This window comes from Apus apus, chromosome 3 (genome assembly GCF_020740795.1).
Source record: "Apus apus isolate bApuApu2 chromosome 3, bApuApu2.pri.cur, whole genome shotgun sequence".
NCBI lineage: Eukaryota > Metazoa > Chordata > Aves > Apodiformes > Apodidae > Apus > Apus apus.
Window position 1 is genome coordinate 66007911 of NC_067284.1, and position 18394 is coordinate 66026304.

Genomic DNA, 18394 nt, shown 5'->3' on the forward strand with positions numbered 1-18394 from the left:
TTGAAAATCTGATCCAAGTGTATTTGCCTAATAGGCTGCTGGCATCTTGAAAAACCTGACCCAGATGTGGGTGCTAGGCACTTAAACCTGTAACCCTGTGCACTGTTGAAAATTTAATCTTGAATGCTAATAGAAGCTGTCTAGCCAATACCACCAGAAAGAGAAACTGTACTCACCATCACAATTTCTGGTCTCTCTTATTAACTTTACCAAAAAAACCCAGCACCCTTTCAATACTGAAAGAGTAAGAGCCAAGAAGTATCTTTTGTGTTTTAGCCTAATGAAGCACAGATCAGCATTGATGCCAGTAAAGTTACATGATCGTCTGTCCTGGTAGGAAAATTAATTTGTTCTTACTTAGCTTTCCAGCCACCAAAACAATGTATTCAGAGCACTAGGCTATCACCATTAAATAATATTATCATAATAAAAATTAATTGGTAGAACCCTATAAATTGCTTATTTCACAGGACATCATATCTGTTCCCAGTATAGGCTGTTGTTTATCTTATGTCACAACATACTATGTTTAGCTTCTAATAATGCCAATTTTTTATTTTGTCATCTTGTTAATGTTAGAATTCATTATGAAAACATTCTGTATTGTAAATAGGCATATATATATTATACACACACACATGCATACCTGAGCATTACTAGGGTGTTATGTGTTTATTTTGCTAAATATCAATGGCAAGGTCTGTTAACTCTTTCATGCAATTCTGTATAGAGTGTGGTGTAGCATTGAAACACATTTTTAGAAAAGGATGTTGCCTCTATAGTCATTTTCATGTTGCTTGAACACAGTTTATTCTTCATATTGCTTCTCCATGTAATCAAATTGATGGCACCCACAATTCTTAGAGAAAACAAATAACTCTGCTACAATTTTCTTAGTGATAACATTAAGCACGTGTTGGCATAGTTAATTGGTGCTTTATTTTATTTTCAATTTCTGTTTTTCTGGTTCCTATTTTTCTAGTTAACTGGATAACTTTGAGACATTCCTCAGTTATGAAGTAGGTGGATACTATTTACACATTAGCAGCCTGAGCCTCAGGAAGGGCAGGAAGTGAGACCAGCCCAGTGAGTGGTGGCAAGATGGAGCCCCAAGTCTCCTGCTGCTGGGGCAGCCTGTGAGGGTGACAGCTGGGCTGTGTCTGCCCAGGACCAGCTCTGTGCTGACCAGTGGGTTTTCTGGGTAGGAGAGCAATGGTCTGAACCTCTGTGTCACCCTTGCAATTGCTAGTATTCACTGTTATTGATCCTGCATTTCCACAGCACTGAACTAGTGGCTCTCAGTGGTAATTATGGCAATTACTTATGTCTTGTAGTGGATAAAAAGGATTTTGAAGCATTCGTTCAACCTTTTCTTTTAGTTGTTGTTCTACCTCCCACCCTAGCCCTACCATTGAAATTCCCCTTGTGCAGGGTTTTAGTAGCCTTATTGAGTAGGTACTCAAACAAGTTCATAGTATGCAATTTGTCCTGCATTACAGAAATATTCCTTTATTTATTGTCCTCACTACCTATCCTAGTGGAAAGTAAACCATTCCAGGACGTAAAAAAAAAACCAAACACAAAAAACAGTGGTTTACTGTGTTTTTAACTCACCTTATGCCTGAGGTTTTACTTCACTTCTAATCCAGCTAGCCCCCCGAAATAAATAGGCATGTTCCATGAAGTAATTTCTTTTCTTACTACATCTTCACTGTGTGTTAAAAACTGTTTTGTGGCTTCGATTTTCATGTCCCTTCTCTTCTTAAAAATAGGCCAGTATTGCTAAAATCAATTACACAAGCCACTATTTGAGGGTTTTTTTTCGTTTCCACTGCTTGTAATTCCTGTGGGCAAGGAATTCTTAACGTATTCCTCTTTAATTTCCAATATATGTATGTATATTCCGATTGAAGTGTCTGTTTCCAATTGAATAATCCAGACTCAGATTATTTTTGCCGTACTTTTTTGCAAGGGAAGATACTCTGTTTCTCTGTGTGCTTGTCTCTTAGCCTAACCACCCAGACTCCAGCAGAAAGTTCTGTTCACGAGAGACAGGCAAATAAGTGGTCAAAAAATAGTCAAAATTAAGTATAGTTGTTGACCCTAAACAGGGAGGACCAGAGTAAATATCTGGGGCAATCTCAGTTCTAGCCTGGAAAAGGATGGGAATTCTCGTTGGGTGAGGGAACCAAGAACCTAGGTTGATTTGCTATCGGTAGTTTCTGTGGGTTGCTTCTACCTTAAACACAATGCTTTTCAAAATGTCACTGTCCTGTGTTCCAGGAAAAATTGTACAGAAACACAACGTGGGTGAGCACTTTGCAAAAAGGCAAGTTTGCCTGTGTAAAACTGGCATAAATTTCAGGCAGGACAGGAAGAGGTTCTGTAATTCTGAGAACAGTTCACCCATAAAAAAATCATTGCGGTTGTTGTGGGGTTTTTGGTTTGGCAATACAATCTGTATAAAAAATTCCTCTTATTTAAGACGTAATCCAGATTAGGATTTTCCTGTCCTTATGTAAAGCAAAAGCTAGTCTGCCTGCTGTTCTTACTCTTCATCCCATCCAGTTCGTTCCGAATCCTACAACTTTCTAAACTGATTTATCTGGTTTGGATTTTATTAACTGCTCAGTTACATGGAAACACAAACCTAGCAGCGATCGCTGTCTTTCAAGTACTTGTTGATATTTGCCTCTCTGATGTGCTTTATCAGCATCTGAACATGTGCTTTTGCTGTTGCATGTTCCCTGCTGCTTCCTTCACTATAATAACTTCTTCCTCTATGCTGCCTGACATTAAGAAATACTTCATTTGAGACCCCTGGGTTTCTACCACTTCTTAGTGATGGCACATACAAAATACAAACCAGCCTTTAGCTTTCATTAGAGCAGTATTTTGAGTGGTCTCCTTGCCCTCAGTTCAGGTGTTTTCCAATCCTTAGCTAGTTGTCAGCCTTTATGTGGTGTTTTAAATGTGTGGCTGGATGTTTGTTTGCTGCATTTGAGATGAAGTTTAAATTTTAAATGAGGCAGATTGGAATCTGAATTTCTGTCTGGACCTTGTGGTGTTTTTATTGGATGAGAACTCTAGTTGTCTCCTGTTTGTGCACAATGATACAATTGATCAGCTGATCAGAAGAGGTACAATATTTTCCCATCCTGTGATGTTGAAAGAACCACTTGCAAGAACAGAACAAAATTCTCTAAGCAGATGATGTCCTCATTTGTTGATCTCTCTCTCTGATCACTAACAACTTTTCCCCCAGTAGACTGAAATTTCATGTTCTCAGCAGCATGTTGTATCAACAAGTCTTGTATTTGTCTGTTGAGCTCTCCGGTTTCACTGGCCTGGGATCCTTTTCTTTTGCAGGGCATTTACAATCAAATTCTTCTTTCTTTCAAATGACAACACTTTCAAATTACCCTGGTTAATTTCATGGCTTGTATAGGCACTGATTTTTAAGTGTGTTCATCTGGGTATAGGTTTCCTTTGGGTATTACCTGCATTGGATGTAATTGTGAATTATCCAGGCTGTCTACAAAACCACTTAAAAAAACCAAAGGAAAAGGTTTTTCTTGGTTTAGGAAGAGCATTCAAAATCTTTGTACCTAATGATAATTAAATTCTATATTGACTATAGAATTAGTTCTTTATTTCTGGACTGTCACACAGACTCTGTTTTCTTAAATTATAGTGGTTCTTATTGACATTGCACTCTCTGACTAGTGAGGATTGAGTTTATCAGCAGTAAGTTAACCTGCTCTGAATTCACTTCTACATCTACCAGTCTGTAGTTACTGAAAAGACTTCTCTTTTATTTTTCTTCCTCTTTTCCCCATAGCTATTTCAGCCTTTTCAACCATTTTCCGTATTTTCAAAGGCTTATGCCTGAGGGATTAAGATCTACATTCATTTAATACCAGGAATAAAGTGGAAGTTCCAGACTGCAAGGATAAAACTTGAAGAAGGATCTTTGTAGAGATTAATATTTTCCTGAGCAATCTGCAAGCTGAATCGTGGTCTAATTAAATAGCACAGATTTAGTGAGTTTGCATTTAAACATTAGCAAACCCTAGAATGGGTAGAGCTGAAATGAGTTTGAATCTTTTCTGTAAATGGGAAGTTAAATTACCATAGTAATTTGATTAAATAGTTTTTAAATCTTTCAAGCTAAATCACCATTTTAAAAAGAACAGTTTGAAGTCCTAATCGCTGTTTGGAAGTGCCCCTCTCTGCTCTTTTTTCTTACCCCATTTTCTGTGACAAAATCTCTCTCCCAAGGCACAGCTTCCTAAACTGCTTCCAATGAACCTCTGTTAGGCAGTGGAGTGCTTGCATGAGGCCAGCAGAGAGCTGGCTGGTCACGTTCTTCCCAGCTACTAAATTGATTTCAAAGAAAGCAACAAATACATTAAGTGCTTTACTACTATTAATTTTCCATGTAAGCAATTGCTCTCTTTACTGGAGAGATGGTGTGCAATCTGCAACCCCTGCATGGAGAGGATAAGATCCTTTGGTTTAAGATGTTGTCCACATGAAGACTTTGAGAGCATGGACTGTAATAGCTGTTCTAGAAGGCAGGTTTTGATTCACCTTCTATTCTTGTGTTTTCTGAGGATGTTTTCCTCCTCTTTCCCTCCTCATTCAATTTCTGTTTAAGATGTATGTAAAGCATATATATATTACTAATGCTGCAGGCCAATCCGCTATCCAAATTGCAGAGCTAAAGATTTCAGGGAAGTTTCATCTTTGTGCAAAAAATATATTAGTCTGGACTCCATCTATTTGCAAACTCAAATGTAATTGCAATTACAAATACTGATTCTGAGAAGAACCGGACCAGTTTTGTGCAGGGTTAGAAAGTGACTGTTTATAATCAGGTTCCCCAGAAAGACCTGTCTCTTTATGGAGTGTGTGGTGTGGTGTGGGAAAAAAAAAAGTAAGTTGCAAGAGCAGTCTTTGACTTGCCAAGCTTTTGTTGCTGATAAAATGGTCCTGTTTGGTTCCCCAGCAAATCTGGCCATGGCTCTGAAGGTGTGGGGAGAGGAGGAAAAATGTGTAATTTCTGTATAAATTGTTCATGGTTTACGGAAAAAAAAATACTTGGAGTAGCACATTGTGTGTTGGATAGCACAATGGTGAATCTCCAAGGACTTAGTAAAGAGTCAGGGAGTAAAGATGACAATTTGTTTGGGGTTTGCATTCTAATTTAAGCCCAGTGATTGGACACTATGCTGAAGACATCAGTCCCATTTGTACATACATGTGTCTTAGCTTGTCTGCGTCAATTTTATCTGTTGATAGGACACAGAATTCAGGGATTTTCTCATATTGACACAGAGTTGTTAAATAGGATTGCCATATTAGAAAACTATCAAAAATGTATGGATCTGGGGAATGGTCTCACATTACTTTAGAACTAAATTTTTGCTAGAAGTAACATTTCCCTGTCATCTTTTCTAAAATGTTGTACCCTCCTTTTCCCTAAGAGAGATATCTTTGCATTTCTCTACTTTCAGTGCACCTTGATGTGCAGTATCACATCCCTGCAGCGTGTCTTAACTGCACGCTTCTTAGAGCATGTATTCGCTAAGCCTCAGAATTATTAAACATGTAAAATTCCCATAGGACTCCATTATGTGTAATTAACAGATAAACTGTCATCAGAATCAATAAAACGTGCTAAATGATCCAAACTTGTATATAATTAAGTGTCTGTTTTAGAGCAGGAGCTGTAACTTTTTTTTTTTTTTTTTTTTTTTCCAATTTGCACATTTGTTTTGACAATAGAAGCTGAAGCATTTCTGTTAACCTGTTATTTACTGGTTTGTGTTTGGGTTTACATGTTTGTGTTTGAAAAGAAAGAGGTGTTTACTGTATGGCCTAATTATCTAAGGGAAAGAGTTGCATGTCAGTTTTTAGGAAATTAATCTTAGATGCATCTTAATTCTCTGAATGTAATTCAGAGATTTGAAGCATGTTCAAAAATTGATATTATCAGTGGGGTAAAATGTGAGGCTCTATGAAAATACTGATCCAGGGCATCAGGATGCCTGATATGGGGCTTGGAAATGATAATTAAAATGGGTTTATCACTCTCCAACTCCTCAGTCATTGTTCTGTCTAGGAGCAGGAGTTTTTTTTCCAAAACCAAAAATGAAAAAGCAAAGCAGCATTGAACAAACCAGAATTTTCAAAGATAAATTTTAATCATACCAGGTCCCAGTTTCACCCTGACCTAAGCTTTCAGAGCCAGGCCTCTCCCTAAGACTTGTTACCCCCTTGCAGCGGTTATATTTTCATACGGTGGTTTATTGGCTCTGTAAGTCTGTCAACCCTCCAAATTTTGGTAGCGGATAAGGGCTGTTTGGTGGCCTCTTTCACCTATGGCTGTTCTTCCTTACTTGCAGCCACCTCATTTTGGTCCACATCAGGGTTTTTTTGGCATTTATGACTACATAAAAGTCAGAGACTTGGGGCTGCTTGTCCAAAGTCATCTCAGCATGGTCCAGTAACTGCATGTTCTCAGGGACATCTTCCCTTTCTGTAACTATGCTGTTGAGGGTTTTACAGTTATTTCAGTTAGATCTTTTCTTTTTATTTCACACTTCCATTGCTTTAATCTTTCAGGGTCATGTAGCGGTTTAGTTTAGTTCCTGGTATGTATTGTATGTAGTCTTGCCACTCAATACTTACACCACCAAAACATCTCACCTGGAAAGGTACAGGCCGAGGTGCTTACTTTGAGTGATTTAGAAAAAACGCAAAACCCCAACAATAACAAGATAAACCACCCTCTGTGTGGGTGGGAGAGAAGGATTACACCTTGTAGGAAATGTTAGCTCCACTGAACAAAAGCTGTTCAGGAACATACTAAATGTTGCCTGTCTGTCTGAATATGCCTGAGGGACAAAAAAGTTGCTAAACCTATCAGGAAATCAGATCAAACCCACTTTTCCCTTGTGTCAGTGCAGTGCTCCTAATCCTGTGATTAGTGTCTCTGAGTAGTGTGTAATGACCGTGGCTTCCAACTGCCCAGCCTTGGAGCCTGACACAGAATTTTACCAAGCTTTTCCATAGTTGGGCAGTCATTCTTGCTTCCTCAGCAAAATGCAGACCTCAGTTCATACCACCCTTTTAGCGCTATTGTTTCTTCAAAGCAGTAACTGTAAGAGATGGTTTGTGGAGCAGCGAGGCTGTTTTACTTGTTTGGGAAGGATTATTTACACAAGAGTTAATTACATATTTGTAGTTTGACAGTTATTATCTTCCTTGGGTGTGAAAGATGATGGACAGAAACAGTGGAAGTGTTACGTAGCAATAGCTTTATCTGACTTGTGGCACACCAGTCTGAAACCTCCTGTTGCTCCTTTGTTTTGCAGACTCGATGCACATAGAGGATGTTGAGGCAGTGCAGAAACTTCAGGATGTCTTACATGAGGCTCTGCAGGATTATGAGGCCGGGCAGCACATGGAAGACCCACGTCGCGCAGGCAAGATGTTGATGACTCTCCCACTTCTGAGGCAAACCTCTACCAAGGCTGTGCAGCATTTCTACAACATCAAACTGGAAGGCAAAGTCCCCATGCACAAACTTTTTTTGGAAATGCTGGAGGCCAAGGTCTGACTAAAGCATCATGGGCTTCCCCATCATGCACGTTTTAAAAAAAAAATAAAAAAAGAAAAAAAAAAGGGAAAATAAACAGGATAATAATGGCAAAGAAACTTAGTGTTTAATTAAGGAAAAAAATGACTGCACTGATATTTAGCAGCAAGACTGTGAAGCAGCTTTCAACTTTTTCTTCTGTGTCTTTCTGATGCAGTTTTCCTTTTCCTTTTCTTTTTCTCTCTTTTCCTTTCTGTTCTTTCCTTTCCTTTTTCCTTTTCTCTTTTTCCTTTGCTGCTGAACTTTTTAAAAGAGGTCTCTAATTGAAGAGAGATGGAAGCCAGGCCTGCCAAAGGATGGAAATCCATAATATGGATGCCAGTGAACTTATTATGAACCATAATGTCCCCAATGACAAAGGAATCAAAGAGAGAACCACCGTACCTAGCAGTACAGTACAACACGATGAACTGACTGAATGCAGTATTAGATTTCATAGGAGCAGTCTCTAATTAGACGACTAAGCGACGATGCATCGGCTGCTTCTTATCATTGCATTTTCCATCTAGATCAGTTACAGCCATTTGATTCCTTAATTGTTTTTTCAAGTCTTCCAGATATTTCTTAGGTTAGCTACAATGTAACTTTTTCAGGGAATAGTTTAAGCTTTATTCATTCATGCAATACTAAAGAGAAAGAAATACTGCATTTTTGTGCTGGCTTGAACAATGATGAACAATAATGAAGGACAAATGAATCCTGAAGGAAGATTTTTTTAAATGTTTTGTTTCTTCTTACTAACGGAGATTTTTTTGTACCAGCTTTACCAGTTTTCAGCCATTTATTAATGTGGGAATTTATCTTACTAAAGCAATAGTTGAAGGGAAGGTGCATATTATCACGGATGCAATTTATGTTGTGTGCCAGTCTGATCCAAAACATCCAGTTTCTTAACATGAGCTCCAGTTTATAACTAAATGTTCACTGACTCAAAGGATTAGATTACACCTACAGTATATCCGAGTAGTCTAACATATAAATACTCCATGTCAAATACCAATCTGTACTGGTGTTAGGAGACAGCGACTGTACAAAGGTACAGTCGCTACGTGATTTCTAACTGCTTCAGTTGCAAATGAACAAGATACTGCCTGTTTGCAAAGTTGTAACCTCACATGCAGAAAACCCTATGAACCAATAGTAGCTTAGAGGCAATAAGGCAAATGCCAACATTTGCAAAATTAAGAAATCAGAGTAGTAGACTTCTGACCAAATTGAAGAATTTAACACTTCTATACCTTATTTATTGATTTAGATTTTATTTTGTAAATGGCAATCTTTAACAAGTAGCTAAACCAGTATATGTGCTTTTCAACCAGTATTGTCACAGCATGAAAGTCAGTCAGTTTCAAGACTGTTACGAGGTGTAATCTAATGTATAAACCAATTAGATGCCCCCAGAAAACTACAGTCGCTAAATAACCAATAAACAATAACCTTCATCAAATGCTATACCAATGTACCAGTGTTAGTAGCTGCTCCCTGTACTATGTGAACATCCTTATTCTATGTACACAGATGTAATTAAAATTGTAATCCTAACAAACAAAAGAAATGTAGTTCAGCTTTTCAATGTTTCATGTTTGCTGTGCTTTTCTGAATTTTTATGTTGCATTCAAAGACTGTTGTCTTGTTCTTCTTGTGGTGTTTGGATTCTTGTGGTGTGTGCTTATAGACACAGGGTAGAATTAGAGACAATATTGGATGTACAATTCCTCAGGAGATTACAGTAGTATATTCTATTCCTTACCAGTAATAAGGTTCTTCCTAGTAATAATTAAGAGATCAAAACTCCAAACAAATACTCGTTATGAACAGATACACATTGAAATCATAATATTTTCAAAACAAGGGATAATTTCTGTAACAGTTTATTATAGAATACCAATGTATAGCTTAGAAATAAAACTTTGAATATTTCAAGATTATAGATAAGTCTAATTTTTAAACGCTGTAAATATAGCTTTTACTCAATCATCTCTCAGATGTTGTTATTAACTCGCTCTGTGTTGTTGCAAAACTTTTTTGGTGCGGACAAGTTTCCAAAACTATTGCTACGTTGTGTGCTTTAAACAAAATAACAATGGGCTGATGCTCCATCAGCCTTGTGCTAGGAAAAAAGAAAAAAAAACTGTGTATCTATCATTAGCTATATGGGACTATATTGTAGATTGTGTTTTCTCAGTAGAGAAGTGACTGTAGTGTGATTCTAGGTAAATCATCATTAGCAATTCATTCAGATGGTCAATAACTTGAAATTTATAGCTGTGATAGGGAGTTCAGAAATTGGCACATCCCTTTTGAAAAATGTCAAAAAAAAAAAAAAATACAACTCCTGGGAAAAAGGTGCTGATTCTATAAGATTATTTATATATGTAAGAGTGCAAAAAAAAAAAAAAAAGTTTATTTTCCAGAAAGTTTGTGCAGGGTTTAAGTTGCTACTGTTCAAGTACACTATATATATATAAATATATAATATAAATATTGTTTTTGCTGTATCACATTAAAGAACTTGGGCTTCAGGGTCAAAAGCCAATCGACTAGAAGAACACACAAAAAAAATGGAGATGTGTTAAAGGCACACGGTGCAAATTTTAGTTTTCCTTTTCTGTAATTTTTTGGAGCTGCAAAAGAACAAGTATCTCAAGACTGTAAAAGCATTACCTGAAACATAGCTAAAAGAACTGCATGGGCTTTATAATGTTGTTCATCTTAAACCTTGCTGGAGAAGAGTTCTTTCAAGACCACTTACTTAATGTGAAGTGTTGGGAAAATTTCAAAGGGTGTATGTTTTAGCCATAACAATTTAATTTCTATTTTTGCTTCATTTTTTAATTTTTTTCTTATTTAAAGCAATATGATTGTGTAACCTCCCAGAAGTTACACATTTGTTTCAATCAGATCAGATTGTTGTATTTATTCCACTATTTTGCATTTAAATGATAACATAAAAAGATATAAAAAATTAAAACTGCTATTTTTCTTATAGAAGAGAAAATGGGTGTTGGTGATTGTATTTTAATTATTTAAGCGTCTCTGTTTACCTGCCTAGGAAAACATTTTATGGCAGTCTTATCGTGCAAAGATCGCAAAAGGACAAAAAAAATTAAACTGCTTATAATAATCCAGGAGTTGCATAATAGCCAGTAGTTAAAAAACGAAACAAAACAACAAATAAAAACAAACATGTCTATAGCTGTAGATGGGCTTCACATCTGTATAGCAATCAACTGTATATTTTTGTGATGTGTATCATACCGTGTGCTCCAACCAATGTCCATTTGTGTAAATGTATTTATTTTATATTGTATATATTGTTAAATGCAAAAAGGAGATATGATTCTGTAACTCCAATCAGTTCAGATGTGTAACTCAAATTATTATGCCTTTCAGGATGATGGTAGAGCAATATTAAACAAGCTTCCACTTTTGATTGCTTTTATTTTATCTTTTGTGTTGTGGGCTTTTTTTGGTTTTATTTTCTTTTTCAGAGGAGGAAACAGAGCAATTAGCATTACCTTTTGTTACTTGCATTCGAAGAGGAGCCAGCCTCATCCTTTCTCCCTTAAAGTACAATATGAGTGTAAATAAATGCTATATAAAGCCTTGTCAGAATGAATTCCAGTGTGGTACAAGACATTTTGCATACTCTTAAATATGCAAAATGTCTCATAGCACATTAGAATTCAGGCTGACAGGCCTTTATATAGCACTTATTTAATCTTAAAGCATCTCCACATCAACCTGCATTACTCAGAATCATTGCCTCTCTGTCAATGTCATAAAAGAAAACTTGCCCACTATTTTAAGATCACATTAATATAATCTAGAAGTACTTATTTGCTTTCTCCATCAACAACCAAGCCTATCGTTCACTCTCTGCTGCAGGAGACTCCTTTTATGTGTTCTGGGTAAAAAAAATAAAATCATTAAAAATCTGTATTATTTGATCCAGCTTTTCTGAATGGAAGTAAATAGCCACCGGAGCAATCATATAATGGGTGTTAATGAAGAGCACTGATAAATCCTCTAGATCCCGGGGGGTTAAGCAGCAGGTTGCAAACTGGCAGTAAGTGGCCTCTCAGCCTTGTACCTCTGCAAGGCAGCAGCCCCTGTGGTGGGGGGTCAGCCCCTCTGTCCCACAGACCCTTCAGGAGCCACAACAGAAGTGCTAATGTGTGCTTTTCTTGCTTTTTAGCCTAAGTTGATAGGAGTATGTCGTCGTGTTTGCCAACGTCTTTCTCACCTTTGCTGCTGGCCGTTCTCTGGAGGTTCTGGCTGATGGTGCAAAGGCAGCTGAGCAGAATGATGGTGCTGGGGGACAGGAGCTGGTGCAGACAAGCTACCAGGGCAGCGCCGAGGGCTCTCTGTGCTCTGCAGTGTTTCAGTAGCAATATCCCTTGAAATGGGAGGGCAGCTCTTCCCTGCTTCCCGTACCTTCTGGGTTTGCACTATCCTAGGAAATGGCAGGGAGGGGGGAAAGTGGCAGAACAACAGCAAGATGAATCCTGTGTGGGCTCTTTGATGGAGGTCAGAATTGGGTTTTGGTGGTGACACTCCTGTGTAGGTAGGCGTCCATGCACACATGCACAGAACTGGTTCTGCTCCTGCTTTTTTTAATGTTCTGATTTTGAATTATCGCAAAGTATCTCTTCAAAGGAAAACATAATACTGCAGCATAGCTTAAAAGAGAAAAAGGTAGTGTTTCAAATTTTCACACACAAAGCAGAGAAAAAAAGGAAAGCAGTGGTACTCCTAGCCTTCCTCAACATGCTAAGCATTGGTTAAAGTTTTAACATACAATTTAAAAATGTAGTTAATGTTTCTGTACCATTTTTCATGAGAGGATCACAAAGCACTATACAATCAAAAAGTTAGCATCACAGAAGATAAAATGGAGGGCACACAGAGATGCAGCCACTTCTAGGGACACAGCTCTGCCAAGTTAGTATTTTTTTCTTTCTGACTTCTGACACTGTTTCTAAAGTAAAGCCAGGACGGGTACAGAAATCCATTGGAAATGTTTGAGTGGGCAGAAATGTTTCAGTAGGCATTTGTGGGGAATTTGGCTAGGACCACAAACCTCTCTGAACTATGAAAATAGCTAAATCTTCAAAGGAAAAAAAAAATGGGGGTGTTAGGGGGGAGGCCTGGTGCAGTATCATTCATAGGTTGACCAACACTTCCTGCTTCAGCTCTCAAATGCTGCAGCCCCAACCTGCAGCTGTGGCAACACTGCTTGGCTAAAATAAGGAGCTGGGCAAAGCAGCAAGAGTCTTCCCCTTGTGGATATGGCTTGGCTCAGCAAAACTAGATTTAGACTGACACGGTTTACATCTCTCTTCCCCTCCCCTGCTCCCTACCTCCCCAGTAAAAGAAGCTATCCCAGTGTCGGAGCCTGGTTTTGCTGGTGTAAGTGCTTGTTGGCCAGCCCACTGCCCCTGCCACCACGCCAGCCCTGCCATGGAACGCTCTGCTTCTCCCATGCTGTTCCGCTGGCACTCCTGCCCGCGCACAAGCTGGCCGATGCCGTCAGTATTGATGCAAAAGGAAAACGTGCCACTTGCTGAGCTGGCTACTCAATGCCATGGGGTTTCTACCGGGATCCGAGTTTTCTTTGGAGCTTCGCATCCGAGTAACTTGGTGAAATTTGAGCTTTTTGGTTGGTTGGCTGGTCTTTTTTGGCCTTGTGAGCTCACAGTGTGCAAAGGTCTGACCACTGAAAAGTAGTCTGGTGTAGTCCCTCCAGCTGATCTTTTCTTAAAGAAAAATGACATTAAAATCATGCAACAGTCAGTGCTATTAGACATGTGGTTATATGAGATTCTTAAAACACAATGCCAGTGCTGCTGAATCACTAATAGAGCTTAAATATGTTTAAAAAACACCCCACCCAAACCACCAAAAACAAAAGAAAGATGGATTCTGAAAGATAGCAGAGATGGAAATCCTGCCCTTAGTAGGACAAACCCCCATGCTGTTCCTCATTTTTAAGTGTTTTCCTACAGCACCACCTGGTAATATTCTATTAGGGAAGAAACCCCTAATCTTATAACTATGTGAGATATTTAGATATTTCGTGTACAACTCTTTTTTTTTTTTTTTTTTCTTTTTTTTTAGGTTTGTTGGGGCTTTTTTAAAATTATTTGTAGCATGACCTGCCCTGGCTCCTGCACTAACCTCAGGAATGGGACAACTTCCATCTGTTTTCTGAATTTTTTTCTGCAGCCTTTGTTTATTTTCCTTGACAGCTTTTTTTTACTTGCACCTTTCCTTTGCTTTGCCTCTTGTCTCTCTTGTGTAATGTCAGTCTCTGATTTCACATGGCACTTTGCTAATTACTATCTCCTTCGTTATACAGCCTGCCTTCTGTAGCCGCCTCACAAGGAGTGTCTTTTTCCTGCTGATAAGATGCTGATTCTGTGTGTATAGGTTGCCTCTTAACAGATAGATCATAAACTTCCTCCTTGTGGTTGCTATTAAAGAGGAAGAAGAAGAAAAAAAGTAAATATAGAAAAGAATATGGGTGCATTTATTTGCTTTTAACATTTTTATTCACGAGTATTCAAAAGTGTTTGGGTTGCCACATCCCAGCCACGGTAATTGTTAGTATTTTGCTAAGAGTAAAGGCTATTTTTTCTTAGTGTTCCGATACCCAAGCCTGGCTCCTTACAATCTCCATTAATATAAAAAAGCAAGTGGCAGTAGACTGATTGCACGCAGGCTCTTATTATTAAGCAGAACAGAAAAGAAAGGAATTTCAAAATATAATCCTCCGTTCCCAGGAGTATTTGTCTTGTTCTCCATGAAGTTAAAGGTCTGAAATAATGTGCCCATCAGGAGCTCAATGTTGCATGTCCATGCCAGTTGGTCCAAGGGCTTGTTATGATGGTAATGACCTGCTGAAACGTGAGCTTTGATGGCAACAATACAATTGCTACCAGCTCACCCGCTGGGAGAAATATTTTATTATTGTCAAATGCCCTCCGCAGAGATTTGTTTTGCCTGTTCCTGTTTAAATTAAATTCAGAGCAGAAGTGCATTATTATTTCTCTAGAGTATATTTGAAATAAACAACTAGTCTCCAAATTTAGGATTCCTGGTTAGTTTGAATTTTCTTATTAGCGGAAAAATTACAATAGGTGACAACATAGCTGCAGGAATATTATTATGGCAGCCATACAAGAGATTTACACACTGTGAGCATGGCCTAAAAGCACAAAAACTCCCTTCTACTTTACGAAATGCCAGCCAAATTAATAATTAACTGTGCCATAAATTCTCCAGCCTTTGAGAATGATGTCAGTGCTCTCCTCTGTCACTCTAGAGGAATTTTGACATAAGACTAAGTGGTGTTCTTTATAAAGAGCGTTACTTATATGTAGAAAGAGGCCCAGGAAAACAGCCCTTGCCACTCCATATTACAGCAGCTCAGTGCACGAGTGACAGCAGGACTTGAGTCATTTACTGCTGCTTTCTCAAGGCAAAACTATCTCCTTATGCCTGTGAAACAGAGCAAATTTTGTTTCACATTAAATGGGCCAGATTATCTCTTCCACAAGCTAAAGAGACAACACTAAATCCCAGCTCATGTAATTTCCTTCAAAATTGTTCTGCTTGGGCTGGGTGTCCCAGGAGCGCCACCAGCAGAATTATCCAGCGATTCAGCTGTACTTAAATTGGCAGATGTCGGAGATTTAAGACAGTCTCAAAGCCTTAACACAAATCCTCTGCTTCTGTACTGCCTTGTGGCCTCTCCTTCTTGTCAGCCCATGCCCCTGCTGCTGCCCGTTGCAGAGCAGCAGATCCCAGGGACAGGCATGCTGCCGGGCAGGGCCATGATTGCCGCGTTCAGAGCTGGGAGGGGGGCCAGGCATCATGCTGAGGGTTTGCAGCTACAAACAGGCTGTAACTCTGCATTTCTCATGCACAGAATAATAGAATGCCTTGGGTTGGATGTGACCTCGAAGATCATCTAGTTCCAGCCCTCCTGCATGGGCAGGGACACCTCCCACTAGACCAAGTAGCTCAGAGCCCCATCCAACCTGGTCTTGAACACTTCCAGGAAGGGGGCTTCCACAACTTCTCTGGGCAACCTGTTCCAGTGCCTCACCACACTCACTGTACAGAATTTTTATCTAATGTCTAAATCTACCCTCCTCCATTTTAAAACCATTACACCTTGTCATTTCACTCCATGTCCTTGTAAAAAAGCCCCTCCCCAGCTTTCCTGTAGCCCTTTCAGGTACTGGAAGGCCACTACAAGGTCTCCCCAGAGCCTTCTCTTCTCCAGGCTGAACAGCCCCAACTCAGCCTGTCTTCAGAAGAGAGGTGCTCCAGTCCTCTCATCATCTTTGTGGGCCCTATTTATGGGGTTTGAGAGAGGAAACAGGCTGGCCTGTTTTTCCACTTGCTGTTTTGCCTTTTTACCTCTTTCTTGAGTGCTCACATCAGTGAAAAGCTGCTGTATCTCAAGACTGGGTGATTTTTGTACCTTACTTTGCCAAAAGATGCTTTACCCGGAGGAGCATTTGGCTAATGCAGGGCAGGCATCTTAGCATGGGCACGGTGCTACCTGAAAGCTTCTGATGTAAGGCAGGTTACATGTTAGTATACATGAGGCCCTGTGTGCAGGCCCCACATCAAAACATCAGCCACCTATCAGAGGAGCTACCATACTCCTGAAGAGGGAGGACCATGTCCTGGGGAGGCAAGGACCTCCATGTACACTTCCCCTCCAGTCATTCCCCTCCTGCAGTAGTCCCTCAGTGTCCTTTTTAGAGAGAGAATTAAAAGGTAAATGGCAAGTGAAAGGGGTTAAAAGCAAAAAATATTTTTAAATCACAAGTGCTTTACAAATCACACTCCTAACACTCTCCAGCTCAATCTACCATGCTCGATCTAATTTCACAGCTTCATTGGGAATGTCCACAAGGTGAGGGACTGGCAGTGAGAAGAAGTCAATAAGAGCACAATTCTCATGCCAGACTGTGAAGGAGTCACAAAAGTGCCAGTATTACTTGCCAGAGGTTAACTCAGGGTCTGTAGGGCTCCTCGATGGTACTGAATGGAAAAACTCCATGACATCCTCAGTAATTTCTTTCTTCACTGCTACCCCAGTTCAAATGTAAAAAAATTTACCTTGGTCTGAAACCCAGCAAGCATGTCTATATTCTGACACAGAAGTGCTTCAGTCTTCCCCAGGTCCTGCAAGCTTACTGCCCCACGGACTTGCTGGGAATACAGGTCTCTCTTTACCTACAGCTGAACCTTCATTCAGTGTTTTGTTCTTTCCTGCATAACAAAAACATCTTAATGAATCATATGTCTACAGTCCACCAAGGCTGAGTTGTACAGCTTAGTGGCATGGAATAAACTCCTCAATGAGGGGGTGAATTCCAGATTATGCCCATGGTTTCCACCTCACAGCAGGTTGTTCCATTTCCACTGTGAAAACTTAGCATAATAATCGTACAGCAGTTTTCCATGATCACGAAAGAAGTAATAAGAAAAAACATCCTCCCCCTACCCAGCCTTTTCACTTCTTCTTCCCCTCCAGGATCCTCCTCCTCTTCCTCTTTGCAGGACCAGCCCTGTGTTACCAATGGTGGCCCCAAACACTGGGTTTAAGATAGAAGGGGAATTATTCCCTTCCAGACAGTGTGCTTTGCCCACCAGGCTTGCAAGTCTGTGCTCAGAGCCCCAGCTCACACTGTTGCTTTAATCTGAAAGTACCTACAGGTGCAGCATAGCTTATTGGGGCTGGCACTGGGGATGCTGTAGAACAGAGGTTACCAAAATTTATGCAAGAGCCACTTAGAAGACAAAACAGACTTGAGACCAGGCATTATAGGCTAGAGCAGCCTCTCTTGAAGTGCAGACAGCAGCTCTGCTATGAAGAAAGAAAAGGCAATATCCTTCAATACAACCTGGTTCTCATATGAAGGAAAAACCTGCAGGCTACCTTACCAAATTCCCCCTACCTGGAAAAGAAAATAAGAAAAAAGAAAACTTATAAAAAGGATCACTGTAGTATAGTCTGACTAGACACAGGTTTTTATCCTTTCTGTCCCGCTGGCACTGCATGTCTCCATGTGACTTCAGTGCCTTGAGCTTTCTCTGAAAAGGCTCTTTCCCAAAAAGGGTGGCACTCTCCCATCTCCCCATCCTGTGCTGCTGTTGTGCTTTAAAGACACTCGGTTTTTCTCCATTCCCAGTGTCAGCCAGATGACTGAGATCAGCCATATTTTGGAGCATCCTGAGATGGTTCCTTTTCTCTGTGCAAGGTATCCTAAAAACTGTGTCATGAGCCTTATACAACAGTGGCTGCTTCTGTGGAGTTTAAATCTGCAGTGCCACCAAACTGGCTCACAGCAGCACCAGCAGCCTGGCCATGAGTGTTTTCTAATGAGTAGCAACAGGGTGAAGGAATGCAAATCCATAATAATGTCTCTGTCTTGCTCTAGTTTGGTTATGTGAACCTGGAAATCCATTTACTGGCTCTTTTCCATCTCTAAGGTGGAGAGGAACTCCCATGTCCCATAATACTGTGGGAAATTATGAGTCAGTCCATGTATGCAGGCAAGAACTGGTATTGTCTATGTATTCCCCTCTTTACAGATGGATAAAATAAACTGTTGTGGGAGGAAACATGTCCCTTCTTGAGGCCAATTCCATGTTATAAGGTAACAATGAAGGATGCGGACAACTACAGGTTTTCCTTTCTCC

At 39.7% G+C, this 18394-nt stretch overlaps 1 protein-coding gene across 33 annotated transcripts in view; it reads left to right on the forward strand.

The window, feature by feature from the left end:
• Positions 1 to 11113, forward strand: part of ESRRG (estrogen related receptor gamma) — a 406125-nt gene extending 395012 nt beyond the window's left edge. For all 33 annotated transcript variants that reach the window (XM_051615738.1, XM_051615710.1, XM_051615725.1 and 30 more), the window contains one exon: positions 7383 to 11113. In XM_051615738.1, the coding sequence (XP_051471698.1) occupies positions 7383 to 7627 (245 nt within the window). In that variant the 3' untranslated portion in view covers positions 7628 to 11113. The remainder of the gene's footprint in view (positions 1 to 7382) is intronic.
• Positions 11114 to 18394: the final 7281 nt, after the last annotated feature.